General features: G+C 41.3%; 3 protein-coding genes across 6 annotated transcripts; 1 reads left to right on the top strand and 2 right to left on the bottom strand.

The window, feature by feature from the left end:
* Nucleotides 1-92: 92 nt before the first annotated feature.
* On the top strand, nucleotides 93-5,539 carry LOC104438127 (CAAX prenyl protease 2). Its single transcript, XM_010051213.3, has 8 exons — nucleotides 93-502; nucleotides 612-671; nucleotides 820-1,032; nucleotides 1,623-1,734; nucleotides 2,704-2,775; nucleotides 2,966-3,028; nucleotides 3,237-3,314; nucleotides 4,822-5,539. The coding sequence occupies exons 1-8, from the start codon at nucleotides 296-298 to the stop codon at nucleotides 4,953-4,955; spliced, it is 939 nt and encodes a 312-aa protein (XP_010049515.2). The 5' UTR covers nucleotides 93-295; the 3' UTR covers nucleotides 4,956-5,539.
* A 530-nt stretch (nucleotides 5,540-6,069) lies between these two features.
* Nucleotides 6,070-7,466, bottom strand: LOC104438138 (protein LITTLE ZIPPER 3). Of its 4 annotated transcripts, none has more exons than XM_010051230.3 (2): nucleotides 7,263-7,466; nucleotides 6,070-6,550 (listed from the first exon to the last, which is right to left on the bottom strand). In XM_010051230.3, exons 1-2 carry the CDS (start codon nucleotides 7,450-7,452, stop codon nucleotides 6,273-6,275), a joined length of 468 nt encoding a protein of 155 aa, XP_010049532.2. In that variant the 5' UTR covers nucleotides 7,453-7,466; the 3' UTR covers nucleotides 6,070-6,272. The 4 variants fall into 4 exon arrangements, with proteins under 4 accessions (XP_010049532.2, XP_039166044.1, XP_039166045.1 ...); XM_039310110.1 differs by having other exon boundaries at nucleotides 6,070-6,584; nucleotides 7,263-7,341; XM_039310111.1 differs by lacking the exon at nucleotides 7,263-7,466 and adding an exon at nucleotides 6,750-7,163 and having other exon boundaries at nucleotides 6,070-6,584.
* A 6,233-nt stretch (nucleotides 7,467-13,699) lies between these two features.
* LOC104438162 (probable purple acid phosphatase 20) lies at nucleotides 13,700-17,627 on the bottom strand. Its single transcript, XM_010051248.3, has 5 exons — nucleotides 17,176-17,627; nucleotides 15,523-15,814; nucleotides 14,461-15,035; nucleotides 14,284-14,372; nucleotides 13,700-14,029 (listed from the first exon to the last, which is right to left on the bottom strand). Exons 1-5 carry the CDS (start codon nucleotides 17,350-17,352, stop codon nucleotides 13,846-13,848), a joined length of 1,317 nt encoding a protein of 438 aa, XP_010049550.2. The 5' UTR covers nucleotides 17,353-17,627; the 3' UTR covers nucleotides 13,700-13,845.
* Nucleotides 17,628-21,436: the final 3,809 nt, after the last annotated feature.

The following is a 21,436-nucleotide window of genomic DNA, read 5'->3' as shown; positions in this document are numbered from 1 at the left end:
TTATTATTATTATTATTATTATTATTATTATTATTATTATTATACAATTAGGGAAGAACCGAGTAGACTATAGACAAGCCCGAAAATGGAGATTCCAAGTACTTCAACGCAAGTCTACGATCCCAACCAGCTCGTCAGCTTCACTCTTCCCCTCCCACTCCCCCGAGTCGCGACCGCCGCCCCACCCGGACCTCCCCCGCCTCCTCCAGCGGCGGCGGCGGCGGCGGCGGCGGCGGCGACCCACTCCTGCCTTCCTCCGCTAGGGCTCGCCCTCGCGCACGCTGATCCGCCGGCGATGGAGGACGGCCCCGGCCTGTCGAGGCCGGCCGCGCTCGCCTCCTGCTTCTCCATGGCCCTCCTCTACGTCGCCACCCTCTACGCGCCCACCGTCGTCCTCCGCCTCCCCCCTCCCGCCTCCTTCAAGAGCTTCATGATCAGGCGCTTCGCCTGCGCCGCCGTCTCGTCCCTGGTCTCGGTCGCCGCCACCGCCCTCGTCCTCCCGGTGAGTCCAATTTCGGTCCGGAACGGGAAAGATTATCTTTTGTAACGATTCGCGGCGCCGATTTGCTCTAATCTCGAGCTGGCAATGTCGGTGTTCTGCTGTATGCTAGATAAGAAGATTGGAGGTTCGCGATTTGCTGGCTGTTTACGGCATCAGGGGAGACCATGTGGTGAGTTAACTGAGTCAAGTGCAGTGTTTCTAATTTCAGTTTGCGGCGTGATCCCGGGACTGAGGGATTTTCGCACATGTTGTTTGTGCGTTTGATTCTCGTTCTGCAGCTTCTGAAATGAGATAGTTTGTGTATGTGCATGAAACAGTGGCAAGCCGTGGTTCTTCCTCTGTCGTTGACCTCTCTTATGTACGCTGGGAGTTTGGCCCTCAAGTTGTTGTTGTGGGTGGATTCATGGAAGGAGCATCAGAATTGCGTCGGATGCTTTTCCTTCGAGTATATCTACAACTCTGTGCAGTTTCTATTTAGGTGGATTCTCTCCAGGGCCTCAAATATTATGGCTTGGCGTAATTTTGTCGTGGTTAGTGTTTTGTTTCCATCGTGCATATTGTGGATTGAAACTTTATCATGCTTTGAAATCTCGATCAGACTAATCATCCATCTAAACCTATGTAATGTCAAAAGAGTTGGCAAAGACAATAAACTGCAACTTCAAGTAAACACAGATGTTTCTAAACACGTATGTTGCATCAAAAGTTAGTTACTTAAAGCAATGTGAAAGTGTGGCTTGGAGAGGTCATGTAGTCTCTAAATTAGGTTTTGGTGAGTTTTGACTGTTTAAGTACCCATTTCTTTTGCTTTACCCAAAATCATGTAGCTTTGTATTTAACAATATTAGTGTTGTATTTTCCCATTGTAAGTTGATTTTTGATGAATGGTAAAGTTGAGAACTATTGACCTCGTTGTAACTGCAATTAGCCTGTCTATGAATATAACGACTTGTAAGCTTTATGTTACTGATGATAAAGTATCGATATTGAAATAATTTAGCTTGTAATTTAAGGATAGACTATCTAGTTATTTCTCAATTTCATGCTAGATACCTTTCAATAAGTTGCTAGGTGTTTGATTCTTTTTCATTTATACTTTTTGCCTCCTTTATTTAAACAGGCGCCACTGACAGAAGAGTTGGTTTTTAGAGCGTGTATGATATCCATACTTCTCTGTGGAGGATTCGAAAAGTACAGCATCCTTATTCTGGGCCCAATCTTATTCAGCTTGGGTAATATGATTGATGAACTTATGAGTTTGTCCTCTCCTAAGCAATTCCATCCACACAATGGAAATTGCAGTTAAAAGCATCTTGGTTGATAATGCTTACCTTGTTGAAATATTGATCACGTGCAACACGTGGATGGTGCTGTGTGTTGAAGTCCGTCATTCTTGTTTGTATTTAGTACTTAAGTATTTATTAACTCCTGCAACCTTCAATTGTAAATAAAGCATGCTATAAATTGTCATCTGAGTTGGCACTTTAGAATCTCAAGGATGTCCTTTTGCTTCAGTATTGTCTCTCATATATATATATATATGATGAATTTGCTTTTCACTCACTACATTTTCCTGAGCTAATACTCTGTGTATTCAAAATTGGATTAGGTCAATGAGAACAATCTACATGCTATGATAAATAGTTAAATGTGACTGCTTTATCACACGTCAAATTCCTTCAGGATCTCTTGCTCATAGCCCAGTGGAAGTCTCAAGAGTCTCCCCTTCCAGTCGTAGTGTTTCATTAACATGTGATTGGGCATGGTGTTCATCTGTTACCATCTTTAAGACTTTTCTCTTCCTCTTGGTCTTTTTGATGATACACGTTTGATCAACGTAATAAAGGTGGATTTCACTGGCTGTTCTCTTTTTACTGGTATTTGAGTTGGATCCTTCAGTTCATTGAAATGAGTGTCATATCAATAGGAAGAATTCAGAGTTCTTTCAACTGGTAAAAGTTAACTGGTATTCCCTTTTATATACTCCTAATATTCCTTTTTTATTACATCATCTGACAACGAAGCTATTTGAAGTGATCAATATTGTTTCTATTTTTCGCGAAGCATCAGCTCTGTTGTTACCATTTCTGTAGATGTTTGCTGGTTTTAACTTCTGAAACATGCTTCAAAATTTATTTCTGCCTTTTCTGCTATTTTAAGTTGAGGTTGAAAACCTTATTTATGAGTGATCTTATTTGCAGCACACTTGAACCATTTTATGGAGATTTATATGAAGCAAAACCGTCAATTAATAAAAGCATCAATGATCATAGGTAAACTCTATCCTGAATTTTCTTATAATTAGGTGCAATTTTTAAGGTCTGAAGAGCTTACTTTCAACCATTTTTTTTTTTTTCCTCCCATGGCCATTTTTCTGGTGATTCTCTTTTGTCTTTTTTGTGAGATTTTCAATTGCTGAATGAATTAGTTCTCTCTCTGAGCAATGATCCGTTGTTTTGTCAGGCCTCCAGCTGGGATACACTGTTGTCTTTGGTTCATATGCATCATTTCTATTTATCCGGACTGGTATGTCGAAGCTGGTTTGCAATGGTGTTCATTTGATGTCTGAAACTTATTGAAGGAATGTATTCCATGCCTTGAGCAATATCACTGTGAAACCTAACTGTATCTGTTTTACAGCCGGAATTATAGCAGTAGTGTGCATTTGTTGATTCCATTGTGCTTTACAGGGTCAAGAAGTTACTGCTTCTGAGTTGTTTGTATTGTGTTGCAGGTCATCTTCTTGCCCCATTAGTTGCTCATATCTTTTGCAATTTCATGGGATTGCCTGTGCTATTTTCACGTGGGAAAGGTATGTAACTAACAGTTGGCTTGAGATCTGTATGATTGGCCAAATGGACTATTTTTAATACTCTATAGATGATGTGTTGAATACAGCTTTATCTGTGAGTTTGGTTTTTTTCCCCTGCTCTCCTTTTATTGTCACTTCTCAGCCCTCATTTTTCTTGGTGCTGTTCTGGCGTCCTATCAGAATGTTTTCTCAATGACTCAAGAACAAAGTACTAATCTTGATATTAATCAGTCCTATATACCTAAGATGCCCCTGCAAAAATCTTGACGGTGCCTCTTTTTCACTACAACAATTTGAGGCTGTTGTTTTAGCAATGTTCAACTTTCGTCTATATTATTGTTCTGAACATATACCTCAATGACTCAAGTAGAGAATCATCATTTCTATCAGCAGAAGCTCCTCGCCTTGAAACTATCTAGAGATCTTGTCTCCACCATTCTTCTACAATGTTACCTCCTAACCTTGCTTGTTAGGTCCGAGCATCGGTCTAGGGTTTGACCATGGACTGGCCCAACCCAACCTGTCTTGGTTTGGTTCCCAAGGGGGACTGGGCCGGTCCTTGGTCCCGGGACCCTTGGATCTTGCATTGTGCGGGTTGGTCATCCGTCCTAAGATTTTAGGGTTGGTCCAATCCAGACCAACTCTGTATATATATTATATGTTACATATATATTATGTGTATATACATACCATTTATATTATATATTTTTGTTTACTCTAAACCCTTGTGTCTCTGCCTCTGTTCTTTCTTATGTGGTTTTGTTGCGTAAATTTAAAAGTAGAAACCTAGTCAAGATTCGACCAAAAAGAAAAAAAAAAGAAAGCCTGTTTGCTCGCCTCGCCACTTATGTCTAGCCTCTCCTCACGAGCATAGCTCAGCTGGTGAAATCCCTCGCTGCTCTTGGACTGCCTTATGAATGCAGCTCAATAATGACAAATGGAGATTTCTGTTGTTGCCTCATCTTAGATTTATGTTTGATATGTATTGGACAAGACCCATAGGGTTGGTTCAATCCTCAGTCCTAGGCTCAACAATGTCGGTGCCAGGTCTCAAAAATTGAGGACCATGGAAGTTGGTCCTTGGGTTAGGTGCTGAACTGGCCCAACCCAAACCATGCTTATCCCTTGTTTGTGCTGGTGTGTGAAGTTGTAAAAGCTATTTGTCCAAGTGCCATCTGAAATGACTATGTCATGAAGCAGGAAGCGTTATTGACCTCGGAACATTTGGAGAATTGTAGTTAAGAGCTTTCTTCACTTAGCTAAGTTGTGTTTGCAGTGGACCATCTGACATTGAACGCTTGGAGGTTCTGTTTGTTTGTTATAAAGCCGGCCAGATTAACCATATTTTCCATTGGTGTTTCTTACGTTCTTTTTTGGTTGATGGGTTGATATTATTTAAATTTGTCCATACTCTGCAAAATCACCAATGCTAGTATTATGAAAGATGTGTGTCGACTTTTTAACCTTTGTGCTGCAGCTGGTCACCTTCTTGTATTTTCTGTGACAGGAATTGCAACTGTGGCATTTGTAGCTGGGATGATGGGGTTTCTATGGCTCCTTTTTCCTATGACAAGGCCAGATTTCTACAATGACAGAACTAAAAATTGTAGATGTTGGCACACATACTGTTCCTGGATCTGAAACTTTTTGAAGTTGCAAGATATGTCTTCACTGTGAGGTTGTGTCCGGGGAGGATATATTGGAGAATTGAGAGAAGGGGTAGAAGTATGGGCGTCAGGTGATGTCTTCACTGACTCCTCTCTCGGCTGATTATAGGAGGACTGAAAGAAACTTGTTTTCGTCTATACAAGAGTCCATCTGCTCCAACACAGTAGCCCGGCAGATTTTATTCAAAGTCCTTATATCCGATGCCGCCTGGCACTTGAGCTGATTGTCCATCGTTCCCCTCCTTTATAGACTGCTGCTGCCTGCGTAATTTTGTGTGCATCACTGAGCATGTTCTTTTCTCCCCCTGAAATCGGAAGAGATTGCTAGCAGCATTTCTATGGGGATTTACGAGGGATATATGTCATAAAAGGCATCTCCAAAGAGGATGTTAATATCTCTCATGTCACTGTATTTGTATTTGGAATACTCTGAAAAAGCTTTTGCTTAGATAAAGCCTTTGTGATTCAAATCCCTTTTTGAGTACGAGGGGATTTGCCTGGTGCGAATTCACTCAGATGTAAGAACTTGAAGATAGAAAATTTCTGTTTCCTTGTCCATCTCAGATGAAATTATCATCTTCGAGTGGGAATCGTTCTATCGAGCAATCAAACCGTGCGTGAGAGTGAGACTCTGGAGGACCCGCTTGATGGCCAAATGGGTCAACCCCCTAACGTCATCAGGGAAATGGTACTATGTAGTAGTATTCTGAAGGACGGGCAAGATTCCTGTTGACTTTGTCCACCGAATGCACCATGACGTTTCCTCTCGGATTGGGTCCCTAACATAGGATCTGGACTGAAAACGCTCGTGTCTAATCGTGCCGTACGTCTTTCTTTTCTTTTTGTCTGGTGTTAAGTTTTCCGTAGTGCACAAAAAAACATGCACGATGTGCGAGGAACGCAGTTAAAGAGCTTCTCTCCAATTAAGCAGAGCAACATTCTTTAAGGATTCATTTTTAGTGGACTTGATACGAGCTATTGCTTGAATGTGAAGATGGGCATAACATAATTTCACACACACACACACACACACACACACATATATATATATATATGGAGAGAGAGAGAGAGAGAGAGAGAGAGAGAGAGAGAGAGAGAGCATTTGGCATTTGGTGATAGACCAAGACGTGTTTGTGAGAGTAGATATTGATATGTCAACCCGCAAAGATCGTGGATAAAGAGAAACTGAACCGACGAATCTATTGATGACAAACTTTTTTCTAACTGGTACACCTAAAGAAGAGAGCTGATTGTCGTCGATGGGGTCGCGGGGCGTTGTGGCGCATCTGAATCAGGCGTTGGCGTTGGAATTAGAATAATCAGGACGAGAGCTAGCGGAGCTGTGACGCAGATCATGAATGGTGGTGTTCGAGGTAGAACTAGGACCTTCCTTGGCATTGGAGAAATTGTTCTTCAGCTGGGAAAGGAGTGCCTGGTTCTCCTGGTTGAGGAGCTGGGCTTTCTTCCTCAGCCTCTCGTTCTCCTGCATTATGTAGCAGTTCTGCAGATACAGGTCCGAGTTCAGCCTCTCCATCTTCCGACAACCCGGTTCTGCTTCTGCGGATCGCCCTGTTATTGTTCCAAGACACCAAATCAACGAAGCCTGAGCATTTTAGCGTGAAGAAAAAAGATTGCTGATTACTTTTCTAAGCATGATGATATGCACAAATTCATTAATCAATGCCATACACATGAGGAGTGTAGTACTGCTGCCTGAGCAGAATCAAGACCAGCTTAAACAATCAAACATAGCTATCAGAAACCATACCGACGTCTGTCTCTCCTTTTCTTGTGGCTAAGAACATGCATACGGTTTCCCGAAACCATGGCAGATATAAATAGCCAGAAAACAGACAGAGGGCGCTTTTGTGGCGTAAATGTGAAAGCAGATGGAGGACATGGAATATCAGAAAAACAAGATATCTGCCCAAATCAGCACTGTTCAAGACCTGTTCCCCTTTCGGCTTCCCCTAAATGAAAGAAAGGGATAAAGCTCTCCTCTCTCTCTCTCTCTCTCTCTCTCTTTCTCTCTGTGCACTATCTCCTAAATCCTAATCGCTATTTCGCTGATTCGTAATACAAGGGTCCTTGGGTACGAGGCCAGCCGCATCTGTGTACAAAATGTCCTGGCCAGTTAGATTGAACATGCAAGAAAACCCATGTCCTAAAGAGAAGTGACTGACCGAAAGTGTCATGCACTAAATAAAGGGAGAAAAAGTGGGGGATTCTAAAACCATGCAGTCTCATTCAAAAGCCCATTAAAGCTTATGCAGAAGTTTACCTGAGTGGTAACAAGCAGAGAGATGCAGCGAATGTATTACAAGAGGTGAGCTGTGTAGAACACCAGGAGAGGTTGGGACAAGGGGAGGAAAACCAGAGGGAGGGGCGTGAATTATATAGTGGACAAGGTGGAAGAAAGAAGGGGGGAGATTGTCTCTCTGTCTGAAACTGCAATCATGAGATGTGAGCATGGAAGGCGGCTCGTGTTGATGAGTGGTTTCGGAATTGATGATTCTCATCATGCCGGGGGAGGAGATTATTATTGCCATCCTTTTCACTGCTTGCTACCTCCATGGTATTATAATAGGATCATAAAGTATGTAGGACGATAGAGAATGAATAATGTCATGCATGAATTGGATACATCTTTTAACGAATTTGTCTTTGGTTTGTGGGTTATATATTACGACCATGTACAAACTCAACTAAATAAAATGTGCCGGATGTGAAATGTCGTGACCCGTCAATTTGAAGTGTGGTCGGAAGAAGTTTAGATGTCTGAAAATGCTGTCCGATAAAAAATATGACAAAAAATAGGGCAAGTGTATTGCATAGGATTACAAAATGATACAAGATGGCAAGCTTCGGACGTAAATCCTGTAGAGACTAGTGAGTTCTACGGCTTAATAAAACGAGAGTAAGAATTAACGGAAAGTGAGTTTGGGCAATAATTTTCATGATGATGATGATTATTATTATTATTATTTGATTGGATCTTCATGATTATTTGATTATATCCATGAAGCTGACATATATGGAGAAAACTACTAAGCTAGAAGGAACCATGCATGTTAAATTTTACTCAAAATTGATTCTGTAGTACTGGTGGCTTGATTTGTCCAACAAAATATATGCCAAACTATTCATTTACACTGTGGAGATTATGATCCTCTCAACTTTAGGGAAATTTAGATCTTCACTTAACGCCTTTAAGGACCACGAAGGGGCACACGTGAGGCCCCGACTAAGGTGAGTGTATCTTCATGTGATTTGGTGTGATATCAACCGATTTCACGTGACCAGCTCTGGACACAGGTTTTGTCGGTGAGCATCCTCGAGAAGAAAGTATATCATGTGTTGCTCGTACTTGATCCCCATCTGATGAAAATAGGTAATGAAACAATCCTATGAGCGAGTTCACGAATTCGACAATTAGAAAATTGCTATTAATATCATGTGATTATTGGATAAAATAGGGGAAAATGGCATTATAAGTGCTATAACTTTCGTTTAACGTTAACTTTAGTATTAAATTTTTTTAGTGGATTACTTAAGTGGCAATCACTTGAGTGCAAACTATAATTCGGGATACCGAATATCTGATATTGCAATATTTTCTAATTTTTTCGGACTAATGGGACTCGCCCACAACTTCACTCAGCATATGTACCCGAGCGATGTCATTTAGCATGGTTTGCCCCGATTCAGTGAATCGAACAAATCTTCTCTTCTTCAAACCTAATTAAAAAATCGGCAATTTGGGCCAAGCTTTCGAGATGAATCTTGCAATAGAGAGTACGAGCATCGCAAGCGGCTCTATTTCGTGTGTCAAGAACGGATGAGCGAAACTCAGGCGAGAATTCGCGAGCTTTTGAAGAGCGAAAACAAAAGCTTCAAAAATGGGGCCTTTGGTTCCTCTTCTGTGACATTGACTCTAGGTGAAATTGGAGCTTCTACAGTAGTCGTTGGAGTACAAGGTAAAAAATGTCCGGGGGCTTTAGGAAGGAGCAAACCAAGGCTTGAACGAGACGAGTGAGTTGTCGAGCGATGGAGACAGCGGGGCACGGCTGTCTATGGACAACAGCAATGGTTGACGACTCCGGAGGTAGCGTTGGAGCCGCAAGAGGGCTAAGTGGTGAGGAGGGGGTGTCGGGGCTGTGATGCATGAAAGGAGATGAAGCCGAGTTAGGGAAAACTGGAGGAGACGAAGATGGTGGCGACAGCCTACTAGGGAAGACGGATGGGTCAATTGGAATAAGTTGTTTGGTTAAGAAGAAGAGGGAGAGAGTGGCTGGAGTTTCCGAGTTGGCATTTCTTTTTCATCAAAAAAACCACGTCATTATATATAATTAATCTTAAAAAGCCACATAGAATTTTCGGCTGAAATTTAATACTAGAGGCACTTTTTTTTTTTTGGTAAGTATACTAGAGGCACTTAAATGATCATTTTTCTTTGATTTTATATTTAAGTGATTTGGCAAAAAGTCTTGGGATTGAAGTAAGTAATGAACAAAAGTTATGACACTTTTAATGTCATTTTCTTACAAAATAGTTTTAGAAAAATTACCAAGAAAGTTCTAATACATATTGCGTTTGTACTAATTTAGTTTTAAACATTTTAATTTAGCCAGTTTAATGATAAGCCTTTTGATAAATTTGCCAATATAGTTTATTCGACCAATTTTCCTTGAAAATTGATGAAGAGGATGTCAATCATTCGATGTGGCTTAGGCAATGTTGAAGTGGACAATTTTTTTTCATTTGTTCTTTTCTTTTATCTTTTACTTTTCTTTTCAAAGGCGGCCTAGGCCGCTGGCTATTGACTGAGGCCCCACAACCCTCGTCAGCCACTGCTACCCTCACTTAGAACTAGGCGAGAGCTTATGGTGCTTACTTAGGTCTAGGTGAGGGCTTGCGGCCCTCACTTATAGTTGGGTGAGGATTGTGACCCTCCTTGTGGTCGGTGAGGACTCCTAGCCCTTGTCGGTTGTGTGTGGGTGCAACAACTCTTGCCGAAACTAGGCGACAACTCGTAACCACACTAGCCCTTCTTGAGTGGCCGATGAAGGCTTGCTGCCCTCACATTGAGCAAGGGTAGCATGCGAGAATTGTGACCCTTACCTTGCCGTGGGCGAGGGTTGTGACCCTTACTAGAGGCTAGCGATGGTTGCTAGCCCCTAAGTTGACCCTTAAGAATTTAAAAAATTGAAAAGAAATAAAACAACTGAAAAAAATTAATAAAAAATTGAAGTAATATTATCAAGTTTAAAAATTTTCCACATTAGCATCTGTTATGTCATGTAAGGTAATTAATATCCATATAATCAATTTTCGGCTAATAATGACTGGATATGCTACATTAATAAATTGTTAAAATATTTAAGATTAAATTGCTCAAATTAAAATATTTAGAATCAAATTGTTGTAAGCAAAATAAATTTAAGACTTTTTTGATAATTCTTTCAAATGGTTTCCTTTCTCTAAGTAGAAGTTGGTTTATATATGTTTTTCTTTTTCTTTTTCGAAACATCAATGATATCACATCTCGCAACTTGTTCTTTCATTGACGAAGGCCTGTTGGCGTATCCAAACCAATTGACACGCAATTTATTAGGTTTAAACAAACGATCCTCAAAAAATTGAGGTAGAAAGCCGGAACTTGGCATTCTAACCACGTCAAACTTGGGTCTCTTCGGATTCTTCCTTTGGGCATAGAAATGGATATTATGGCCGTGGGATTAAACTGAATCTCCTTTATCTCTATCCCTCTCAAAAGATAAAGGGGATAGGCCGTCCCCAAAGATACGCAATGATGGGCATGGATCGGTTCGAAGTTCCGACCATCATGACCTCTCTTACTCCCTCCCCATCAATAATGACCCTACTTTTGTCTCCATGTGGGAAATTAGGGGTACCATATCCGGTCGCCCACATTCTTATTTTCGGGTCATCATGTTGTTTGGGGGGGCGTCGGGAAGCGTTCGCCATCATCATTTCTCGCCGAAACGTTTCAACGCGCAATGGCCACATCGGGTTCGCCCTTGTTCCCACTTTGTATTGAGCCTCGTGTAGCTCATTTTGCCTTTTGCTTTGGCGTTTTGCAGTGCTTCATTACACACAGGGATGATGGCTTCGATTTGAATATCGACGTGAGCTGTGATAATGCCCTTCTTTTGGGGATTGGGATTGTGCTCATCAATCATGACCTTTGCGCGTACGTGCCTGGCGTTGCACTCTCTCTCGCAGCCGAAAAGACGTCGTAAGTGGAAGCCTCGATTCAAGCAAAATGGAAGGCCAAAAAGAAATTTTATCTTTGATTCAAGTGGGCCTTCAAAGTTATTTCGGAATCACCCATTCATTTTGCTCTTTAAAGATGATTTCGAGGGCAAACCCCGAATTTCGCGCCCCTTCTCGTAGAAAGGACGTCCGAATTGGTGCAAGTGAACTATCGACTCTAGTGACCAAAGAAAAACTATCGATTCTAGAGTCTGACCACCCCCAAAAAAAAAAAAAAAAAAAAACTACCGATTCTAGAGACTTCTCATTCATCTTTTGTTAGATGGAATTGTAAATCAATTATTATAAGAGGATTGGCTCATATAAATACATGTGTATCCTCCCCATTGTATCCATCCAAGTTTAAAAAAAATTCAAACGGCCTTGAGAGTTTATTTTTAGAATTTCCTCGATTGAGAGTGAGAGTGAGTAAGAGCAAGTAAAACTTACTTAGCCCAAACAAAGGCATATTAAGATTTGAGTGCCGCACAGTTCACGATTCAAAGTATTGGCCCATGAAAGTGGTTTCACAGCAATATTGTTGTCATAATGGCTTCTAACTATGATGTTGCATTCGGTTCGGTTTTGAAAATGTGCCTTGAGGAAATGCAATGCCTTTGACCTAAAGGGTCTTAGAGAAGTGCAAATTACATTTGATAATTTTTTTTTACAAAGCTATTTTGGCCTAGGTAGTGTTTGGCATTTTTGTTTTGGTTTTGTTTTGTTTTGTTTTTTTTTTTTTTTTTTGCAAAGGGCTTTTGGATTTAGTTTTTTTATTAAAACATATCAAACTCTTTGCCAACTTCGGTGAAGGGCTAAGGCTGCCAGCTAGCTAAATATGGTAGTGGCGGTCATCGTCTGAGGTCATGCGACCTTGAGTGAGGGTTGTGCAACCGCAGGTGACTAGGCTTGAGGTTAGTTGCTTGCTCAATCTAGCCTTGTTGGCCATTGTAGGCTGTCCTCACACAAAGAAGATGAACAGTAACGACAAGGGGCAAAACTGAAAAACTAAATAATTTGTGAGTATTTTTTAGAAGGGAAAAACTAATTTGAGCGTTTGACCAAACGTTGAAAGCCCAAAGCTGGTTTCTATTTGTATTTGGCTTTCAGCTTTCCCAAAGCTAATATTTGGCCAAAAATTCCTTAGCAAAGCTTGCTAAACACTCTAATATTTCCTTGAGGGGTTTTGGATGTGGAAACCCTTTTCAGAAAGTTAAACCCAAATGCACTCGAAGGTTGTCCTTCCAAGACAAGGACAACCGTGGAAAGGCCAAGACAATTCGAGGGACCTCATGTCTGCCTTTGAGGAAAGGCTAAACAAGGAGATGGTGGCCCTAGGGGACATGAAGAATGGGAGGAAATGAAGGAGTGGATGCCAAGAATCTAGTCACAGCCCACTTGAATGAGACTGATAAAGGCCTTGAAACCATGGTCAAGGCATTGGAGTTAGAAGTTCAAGAGCTCAAGACCAAGTTAGTCTTGTGTAAAGCTAACATTGTAAAGGAGTGTGATCTGTTCTAGCGGTACCTAAAGTTGACGTGCCGAGAACCGAGGAGTTCAAGGACAACTGCTCTGTTAAGGGCGTGGACAAAGTTATTTGGAGTATGGAGTAATACTTTGACACCATCAACATGCACGGCAAGAGCACCAAGGTGAGAATGGCTTCTATGTTTTTGTCCGATGTTGCGATGCTAATGTTGCATCATCGGGGAGGCAAGATGAAGCCAAGTGTCGATCCCATCAATAATACTTGGGATGAATCTGTGATGGAATTTTGGGAGAAATTTGTTCCCCAAGTTCGCCGACGACGAGGCCCATGGCAAGCTTTGTTGGCTCACACGAATGGGAATGGTTACGTCAACGAGTTCACCGAGCTCGGGCTCAAGATCCCTGACCTTGGGGATGGGAAGCTCTCTCGTTGCTTTCATGGATGGTTTAAGCCTGGACAAGAAAAGAGCTCCAATGACAAGGTGTCCAAGATATCTCCAAGGCCATGGCTGAAACTCGTGTGGGCTTATCTGAGCCCAACACTTCCAAACCGAAGAACGAAGGGAAAGGTGGGGTAGAGCGAAAGAAGGTCCATCCAATCCCCCTTGCGGGAAAGGGAAGAGGCCCCAAGGTGAACCGCACAAGGAATGGGAAATGAAGATTGAAGACAATCAAGTGCTTCTTTAGAAATTATCCATAACGAGGCAAGCTATCCGCTCTCATGGCAGACGACGCCGAAGAAGGGGAGAAGACTCGCATCGGATCACTCAAGATCCTCAGCTCGATCAAGGGCCAAGTTTCTACATAAAAAGAAAGCCTTAATGTTCACCAATGTCTATGTCGTAGGAACAAAGATGAACAATTTAGTGGATACCTGCGCATCTCACCTCTAGATCTGCCTAATCACAAACAAAATCTTATTATCATTATATCATCGGAGGAAGCAAAGAGCCCTGTTAAAATAAGATGTTTCATTCCTTTCTGAGATCCAAATATTTACATGGAACACAATCTATTTATTCTATCCCCGAACCGACTTTGCCTATATCCAACAATTGCCTTGCGCATTCGGGTGTTTCTATAACACTGTATCAAGGTTATCACACTTTACATGCAGGGTTAGACGAGAGGCTTGTCCACCAAGTTGAATCTGCTTCCATATCCTCATCATCGTCATTTCTATGCCATGTCCAGAGTGCATGAGTCGCATTCACTACCTCCAGTTGCCCGTGCCCAAAGCTCGCCTCCCGGAATACTGATATCGGCGGTGCTGGATTTATGTACCTGGCAAGGGAAGCAGCGGCTTTATAGTTAAATCCATTTATGGTTAGTCAGCTGCGGCAAAATGCAAATTGAAGTTCAACTTTTTGCCACTTTCAGTTGACTTCGGTTTCATTGTACAAGCTATCAATTTAAATACATTATGCATATGAATTCTAAAGGATCGCATCACAGTTTCAGAGCTGAATCCGCAGTGATTTTAGATTTGAAGACTGAGAGGCAGAAAGAAGCATTTGGACAAGGAACACGAGAAAAACCTTTTGGCAAGGCCTTCCCGGTTGCCGCCGTCGCCGATGGTGATGTGCACCGGGCCGCAATCATTGGCACTTCCATTGTAGACACGGGTCTAAAGAGAAATTAAAGCAGAGATGATAAACCAGGAGGAATGCATAGCCTCAACAAAACATAGAACAGAGAAGGATTAGGGAGCTTACAAAGCGTTCATACGCATGCACATGCCCGGCGAAAACCACATCGACTCGCCCTTGATAGAGCAAACCTTCCATGGAGGCTTTCATCCCAATCGATTCCTCCTCGCCTTGATGAGCAGTGTTAGAATTATACCAGGGAGCATGGATCAGCACAGCTATCCAAGGGGTCCTCGTCCGGTCCACCTTCCCCAGGTCGGCTTGCAACCACTTGTACTGGGCCGAGCTCGGGTCAAAGTCCGTGTACGAGCCCAGCATGACGACATGGACGCCAGCGACATCGAACGAGTAGTAGAGGTTGCTGTCCGAGCCACTCTCCTCAAATGGCATCCGCCACCTCGCGTTGTAGGACGTGAAGGGACTAGGATGGATGAGTGGTATCTTCTCAATCTCGTGGTTGCCTTGGGTCACCATCCAGGGCCTCTGGCTGGCGAGGGGCTCAACGAGGCGGCCAAACGAGTCCCACCGAGGCTGGTAGAAGTCGGCGTACGACAGGTCACCGGGCAGCAGCAGGACATCATAGGTCGATTGCCCAATGTGTTGAAGGGTCGTTTTGGTCCATCCAGTCTGTCCAAGGTCGCCTGCATCATGCCATGTCAAACTTTGGACTAGGGGTGTACAAAATTGATTGCCTGAATGGGGAACTAGCCGGACTGGACCGGACCAAACCGGCTAGTTTGGTCCGGTTCCTAGTTCCAAGGGTAACCAGATTGGACCGAACAGGATCGACTAAATATTCATTTTTATTTTATTATTTCTTTAAAAAAATAGTAAAATATGAACTAAGTACTATCTTGGTCCGGTTCCAAGTAGTGGAGAAAAAAAAGTAGTGATTGGTTCCATTGGATTAGACTAAAATCGGACTGGACCGATGATTCGGTCCAATTTCCATTCTTAGGATCAATCAGTTTGATCCCTGGTTCCAATTTTTGGGAACCGGTTCTCCCAGTCTAGTTCCCCCGGTTCCATCTTGAAACTAGACTGAACTAGGAACCGATCACCCGTACTTTGGACTACCCTCTTAACAAAGGTGAAAATCCTTGTTGATAATCACATTCTTCCACATACCTGCCACTGCGAATTTGATGGGAAACTGCGTCGGAGGGGTTTTGAAACTGAACTCGCGGGCCGAGTCCGAGCTGCACCGGTAGTAATATACCGTATTAGGTTCCAGCGGACCGATGACCGCCTCGTGGATTTGCCCGGACTTGTATAGTGCGTACTTGTACGTAGTTGTACTCCCCGTCGCCGAATTCTGGGATGTGCCCGGCGACTTGCCGTAGTCCACGGTCGGAGGAGCCGAGCCTCGGGTGATCCACGAGATTCTCATTTTGTCTCGACCCACCAGAGACACATGCACCTGAGAAACAAAGCCGTAAAATTTCTAACATGACCTTTGCAATTCCTCCTTTGATCTAGGTTCTAGCCCACCGATTATTACATACATAAACTTAAACTTAAAAGGCACTTATCTTTAAAATCAAAAGAGTGATATTTGAAAACAGAAAAAAACGAAAAACGAAAGAAAGGGACCCCCCCGGTGGGTGAAGGGTGGTGGATCTTCAGCCAAAAATCTTTTGTCCCATAAGGTCCACGAAAATGTCTACTTAGGATGATAAGACCTTACCATAATTATGACTCTCTGTTCATTTGCTTGAACAAGACGTATCATGAGTTGGTTCCTTTTTCGCTAACTGGATCGAAATGGACATGTCCAGTTCATCTAATTTGTCTAATTAACCTGTGGGGACATCTGATGATGAACTGTCGAAAAGTCGCACACTGCCTAACACCCCGTGATCTTCTTATTTGATTGTTTAGTAGAGATATTCGAAGGAATTTATTATTAACCATCAGGTGCGTGTGTACGTATTAAGTGCACAATGTGCATTGAACTTTTCAACCCCATCATGTGCAATTTGGGAATACCGGTTTGAATAAAATAATTATAACTATTGAATTTCATGAAATTTACATAGTTATACGATCACACGATTAAAGGTTATAATATCAGCATATATCGGATCAAGTCGGGCAACTATTGCCGTGTTTCGAGCCATCCATCCATCTAAATTTTATGCTCGAGTCCTAAACGTTTGAGAAGTTAATGTGAATTCCAATGGGATTAGACTCACATGACCTTTCTTGTACTAACTCACGTGTACCGTTGAATTGGATGAATGTTACATAAGCTTATCTCATCCGACGGTATATAGAATCTTTTTTTCTCCGAAAATTGCTATTGGTCATTGCTACCCTGATTTTCTCACTGACTTTTCTCTACCAAAGCACCAAAAATGACTGAAAATAAAACGAAAATGCGTGGAAGAGAAAGGTGAAACATCCTCATTTTCCTTTTCCTGGGTTGGTACAAGAACAGCCTCATTCAGTTGGGGAAGAAATCGGTCGTTTTCGGCAGGTTTTTTTTAAAGCATTTTGCATTTCCAAACGAAGCCAGAAAAACCAGAAAAGGGAAAAATACAGGGAAAGAAAACGTCGAGGGATCCGATCTCTCTTTATTTAGCGTACATGAAAATGCAAAGTGAGTCGCCATTTTCTGCAACCCCGGGGAAGGTGGAAATCTAGCACAATTCCAGACTCGCTCTAACTAACGAAAATGACAAAACGAGAGAGAGAGAGAGAGAGAGAGAGAGTGCAAGAAGCCCATGAAAATCAACGAACCGCCCTGACCGTGGATGATCGAGCGTCGTCTCGACGTACCTGCTGGGGAGAAGCCGAATCCTCGTCGTCGGAGTCACGGACGAACACGTCAGGGCGCGGTCCCGGGCGATCGTAGGGCAACGTGCCAGCCGCCCCAGCAAGGCCAAAGCAGGCTCCGGCGAAGGCCGCAGCCATCAGCACGAGAAGGGCGAGGCGGGGCCTCATCGGAGCGCGCATCTCTTTGCAGGCTTCTCCCTCTACGATGGCAGCGCGTGACGGGAGGAGGAGGAGGAGGAGGGAGATCAAGAGAGGTTGGAGACGGGAGGCATGCGACAAGGGGGAAGAAGATCGTGGGGGAGGTTTTGAAATGGAGAGACTGTCCGGGTGGCTGCTTGTGATTTATTCTCCTACTGGTGTGGGTTTATTTTCATTTATATATTCACGTCGGCCATGGGAAATTGCGTTCGGGACAATTCATTCGCTTAACCCCTCGAAAATGAAAAGCCAGAAAATGATATAATAATTTGCCTACAAGAATGGCAGGAGCTAATGATGGATTAGGCAAGTAATTGCTCGGCCCAAATTTCCCATTTCTTTGAATTTCTCAAATGTTATATATCTGTAGTATTTCTCAATATTTACTCTTCTTTGAGGTGGATTTTTTCGTGATTAAAAAAAAAAAAAGGTCTGATTTATATTTTCTTCAAAATATATGGTTGATGAGACTGTGAGGCTTAACCCCTTTTAGGCGCAAGTGAGAGAGTAGTGTCCTCACGAAAATGGTTTAGACAAAGTCCTGGGGTTTACATGGGGCACGAGGGCGATGTTGGAGGCATATTCCGAAGCATAAAATTACGTTTTATCGGGAATTCCTAAGCTTTTTAATATTGGACTTTCCATCGTCCAATTTTGCCTTCAATTTTATATATTTATCTATCATTTTTTTTAAATTTTTTTTGGGTGGATTGCACTTTTGGAGTTTCGCACTTGGAAGCTATTGTCACGGTTTGGTGCTTTCCTTGATTTTCCTTAACTTTGCATTGCCATTACGGTTTCGCTATGCTGTCCATCTAAATCTCAAACGAACATTAAAAATATGAACTCCAGTAGTTCTGGTTTATTAACAAAAGATATTTACATAAGTTGGATATTCACGTCATTCAAATATAATTTCAGTATATGGGTGCATTTGATTCAGCATTTTCAAGGGTCTTTTAGCTTTCAAAATTCTTTAGAAAAATGTTGGATTGTTTGACAACTATTTTGAAAAAGCTTTTACTTCAAAATCAACCTTGGAAATGTTGAAAGCTCAATACTAGTTGGGATTAGCTTTGGGATGAAACTAGCATTGGGCTTTCAGCATTTGGTTAAATGCCGAAATTCATTTTTTTCTTTCAAAACTACCCTCACCAATTTTTCAAAATTCCAATTTCATCCTTCATTAGTTTTTTTTTTTTAATTAAAAAGGACTAAGCCCTTCACCGATTTGGGGAAGGGTTATAGCTGTCGGCAAGCCAAATTTGGCGTTGGCGGCCATTGATCAAGGTTGCCTGATGTTGGCGAGGGTCATGCGAGCCAGGCGATTGTTGCTTGCGTCTTGTGGCCCTTGCCTTGGTGTTGTGAAGGTCGCGCGACCGATAGTGGCGGTCGCTTGAGTTGTGCGACCCTCGTCGGTTGCCTGACGTCGTGCGACCTTCACCGGCCCTCGGCTGGGTTGCATGACTCGCTGGAGGTCGCTTGACTCGACCGATAGCCACCAATGCCAAATCTGGCTTAGCCCATTGTCAAATCGGCGAAGGGTTTGGTTATTGTTCAAAAAAATTAAAAAAAATAAAAAAAAATATGTATATGTATATTATATCCAAAGCTCATTGTAAAAGCTTTTTTGCCAAATGCATATTCAACTTAAAGTCCATTTGCAAAGAAGTTTTAACCAAACGCAATTTACATTTTCCCAAATAACTTTGACTTTTGGCATTTGCATTACACCCAAAATCCATTGCAAAACTGAATCAAATGCACCCTATATATAACCGTTGCTATCCAACAATGTTTATCAGTTTAATCTAAGTGTAGACGGAGCTGGGTACTTATTTACTTATTAAACAACCCTAATTACCCTTGAGAGTATCGAAGAGGAATAACCTAATTTTCTCCCTCTCAAGATAGACAGTAAGGCTGCGTTTGGCAGTCGAGATAAAATTCAGAATAAGATGATTTATTCTATCATACGTTTGGTGCTTGCTTAGGATATGATAAAGTTGAATATAATGAGAAAAAAAGAAATAATAAAGAAAATAATTTAAAAAAGAGGACAAATAAAATAAAAAGAAATAAAAATAATTAAGGAATAGTGTCACGAGAGATTTTCACCACTTCCATTTATAAACAATTAGGTTCATTTACAATGATATACTGTTTATATTAAAAATATATAAATGATATGATGTGAATATATCTGACTTTAATAATACGATTTACCAAACAATTGATAGAATATAGAAAAATCTCCAGGATTTCATATCCAATTATATCATATCCAGTCCTATCCTAGTTAGAAATCCGGATGACCAAACGTAGCCTAAGGGTTTGGACATGATGTCGGCCGTAAGGTGTTTATTTTAACAAATGTTACATGATCAAATAAATATGCAATCCAAAAATGGACACACTTAAACTTTATTCCCAAAGTTTGGCATAATTGATCATCATTTGACATTTGAAAGGGGTATTTGCCTGTAAAACTACGTTTTTTCTATGACCTTAGCCTCTCCTTGTATAGTTCTTTCCGCAAGGCATGCAAAATAATCAATTTCAGTTCATGCTAGCTAATGAGGGTGAAAAAAAATGATCAATGGTTATTATGATTGCATTTTTTTTTGTTTTTGGCTAATCTTATCTTTGATTGAATCACGTTTAACTGAAAAATTACCAAAAAAATAGCAATTTATTATACAGATATTAATTTAGTTGTAAGCCTTTTAGATTTTCCACTTGAATTTTAAACATTTTGATAATTTGTCAATATAGTTTCTCCAATCTTGGTTGTGAATCATTGAAGTGGATAATTTTTTTATATTTACTTTTAATATGGGGTTAATACCCTGAAAAATCCCAAATTGGTATACTTGTGACAAATTTATCCCAAACTATTTTTTTAACCATGAAAAATCCCAAATTGGTATACTTGTGACAAATCTACACCGACTGACTATAAAAAACCCTAAACTTGTACATTTACGACAAATTTACCCTAAAACATATTTATTCAATTGCCAAAAACCCCAAACTGGTAAGAATTATAAACTGTGACAAACGAAGAGTAAAATTTTTAAACTGATATACCAATCAACATCACGTGTCATTTAACTTAATAATTTGATGATAAAATTTAACAAAAACTAAAAGAGGGTAAATTTGTCACAAGTGTACCGGTTTTGGGTAAATTTATCAAAGGTATACTAGTTTTGGATTTTTGGTGGTCAAAAAATTAGTTTGAGATAAATTTGTCACAAGTGTATCAGTTTGTGATTTTTCAGGATATTAATCCTTTAATATGTTGATTTTTTTTTCTTCTAGAAATAGCAAGGTCATAGTTGGCCGGCCCTTGCCAGCCTAAGCAGGAAAAAAAAAGGGAAATGAAAGGAAAAAAAAAAAGAGAGAAGAAATTCCTACCATGACATAAATCATTCTCTTTGCATATAAGAATCTAAAATCCGGTGGGAGTATATTCCACTAGAGCTCGCACAAGGTTCAGGAATCCCTAGTTATCTGCGAAATTCCATGCCTCGTCACGTTCTCGCGGTTGCAATTTCTTCAGTCGATCAAAAGCGATCAAAATAGCTGCACCCCATTATTTATTTCGATTATTCTAATTGATGCCTTGGATTACGGGGACAGCAAAGCTCCCACGGTGCAGGCCAGGAGTACGACGAGAGGGAGACTTCCTATCTGTCATTAAGTCCCTAACAAGGCCTCCTAATCTCTCTTTTCCCGGTCTTAACTGAACCTCCAGTCCAAATTGGAGTCTATGTTCGAAGGGCTCGATGTAATTTATAATAAAAAGCGCCCTTCGAAAGTTGTTGCGCCGATTAATATTTCCATTGAGAAATTGCTATCACATTGCCATGGATATTGTTTCGATTCGTCGTTCTTTTGAGTGGAACTTTAGATGAACCCCTATTGTAAAACCCTAAATGCACATAGAAAAGCAATGAAGTAACCTTTCTTATATTGTGCTTAACTTCTCAGCCCTTAGCAACAAAGAACTTTGAATGTTAATAAAAAAATGTTTAGCGTGATTAGAATTTGATAAGTCCAC

Source organism: Eucalyptus grandis, chromosome 1, assembly GCF_016545825.1.
Source record: "Eucalyptus grandis isolate ANBG69807.140 chromosome 1, ASM1654582v1, whole genome shotgun sequence".
Classification (NCBI taxonomy): Eukaryota; Viridiplantae; Streptophyta; class Magnoliopsida; order Myrtales; family Myrtaceae; genus Eucalyptus; species Eucalyptus grandis.
This window is presented reverse-complemented; position numbering and strand designations above follow the sequence as displayed.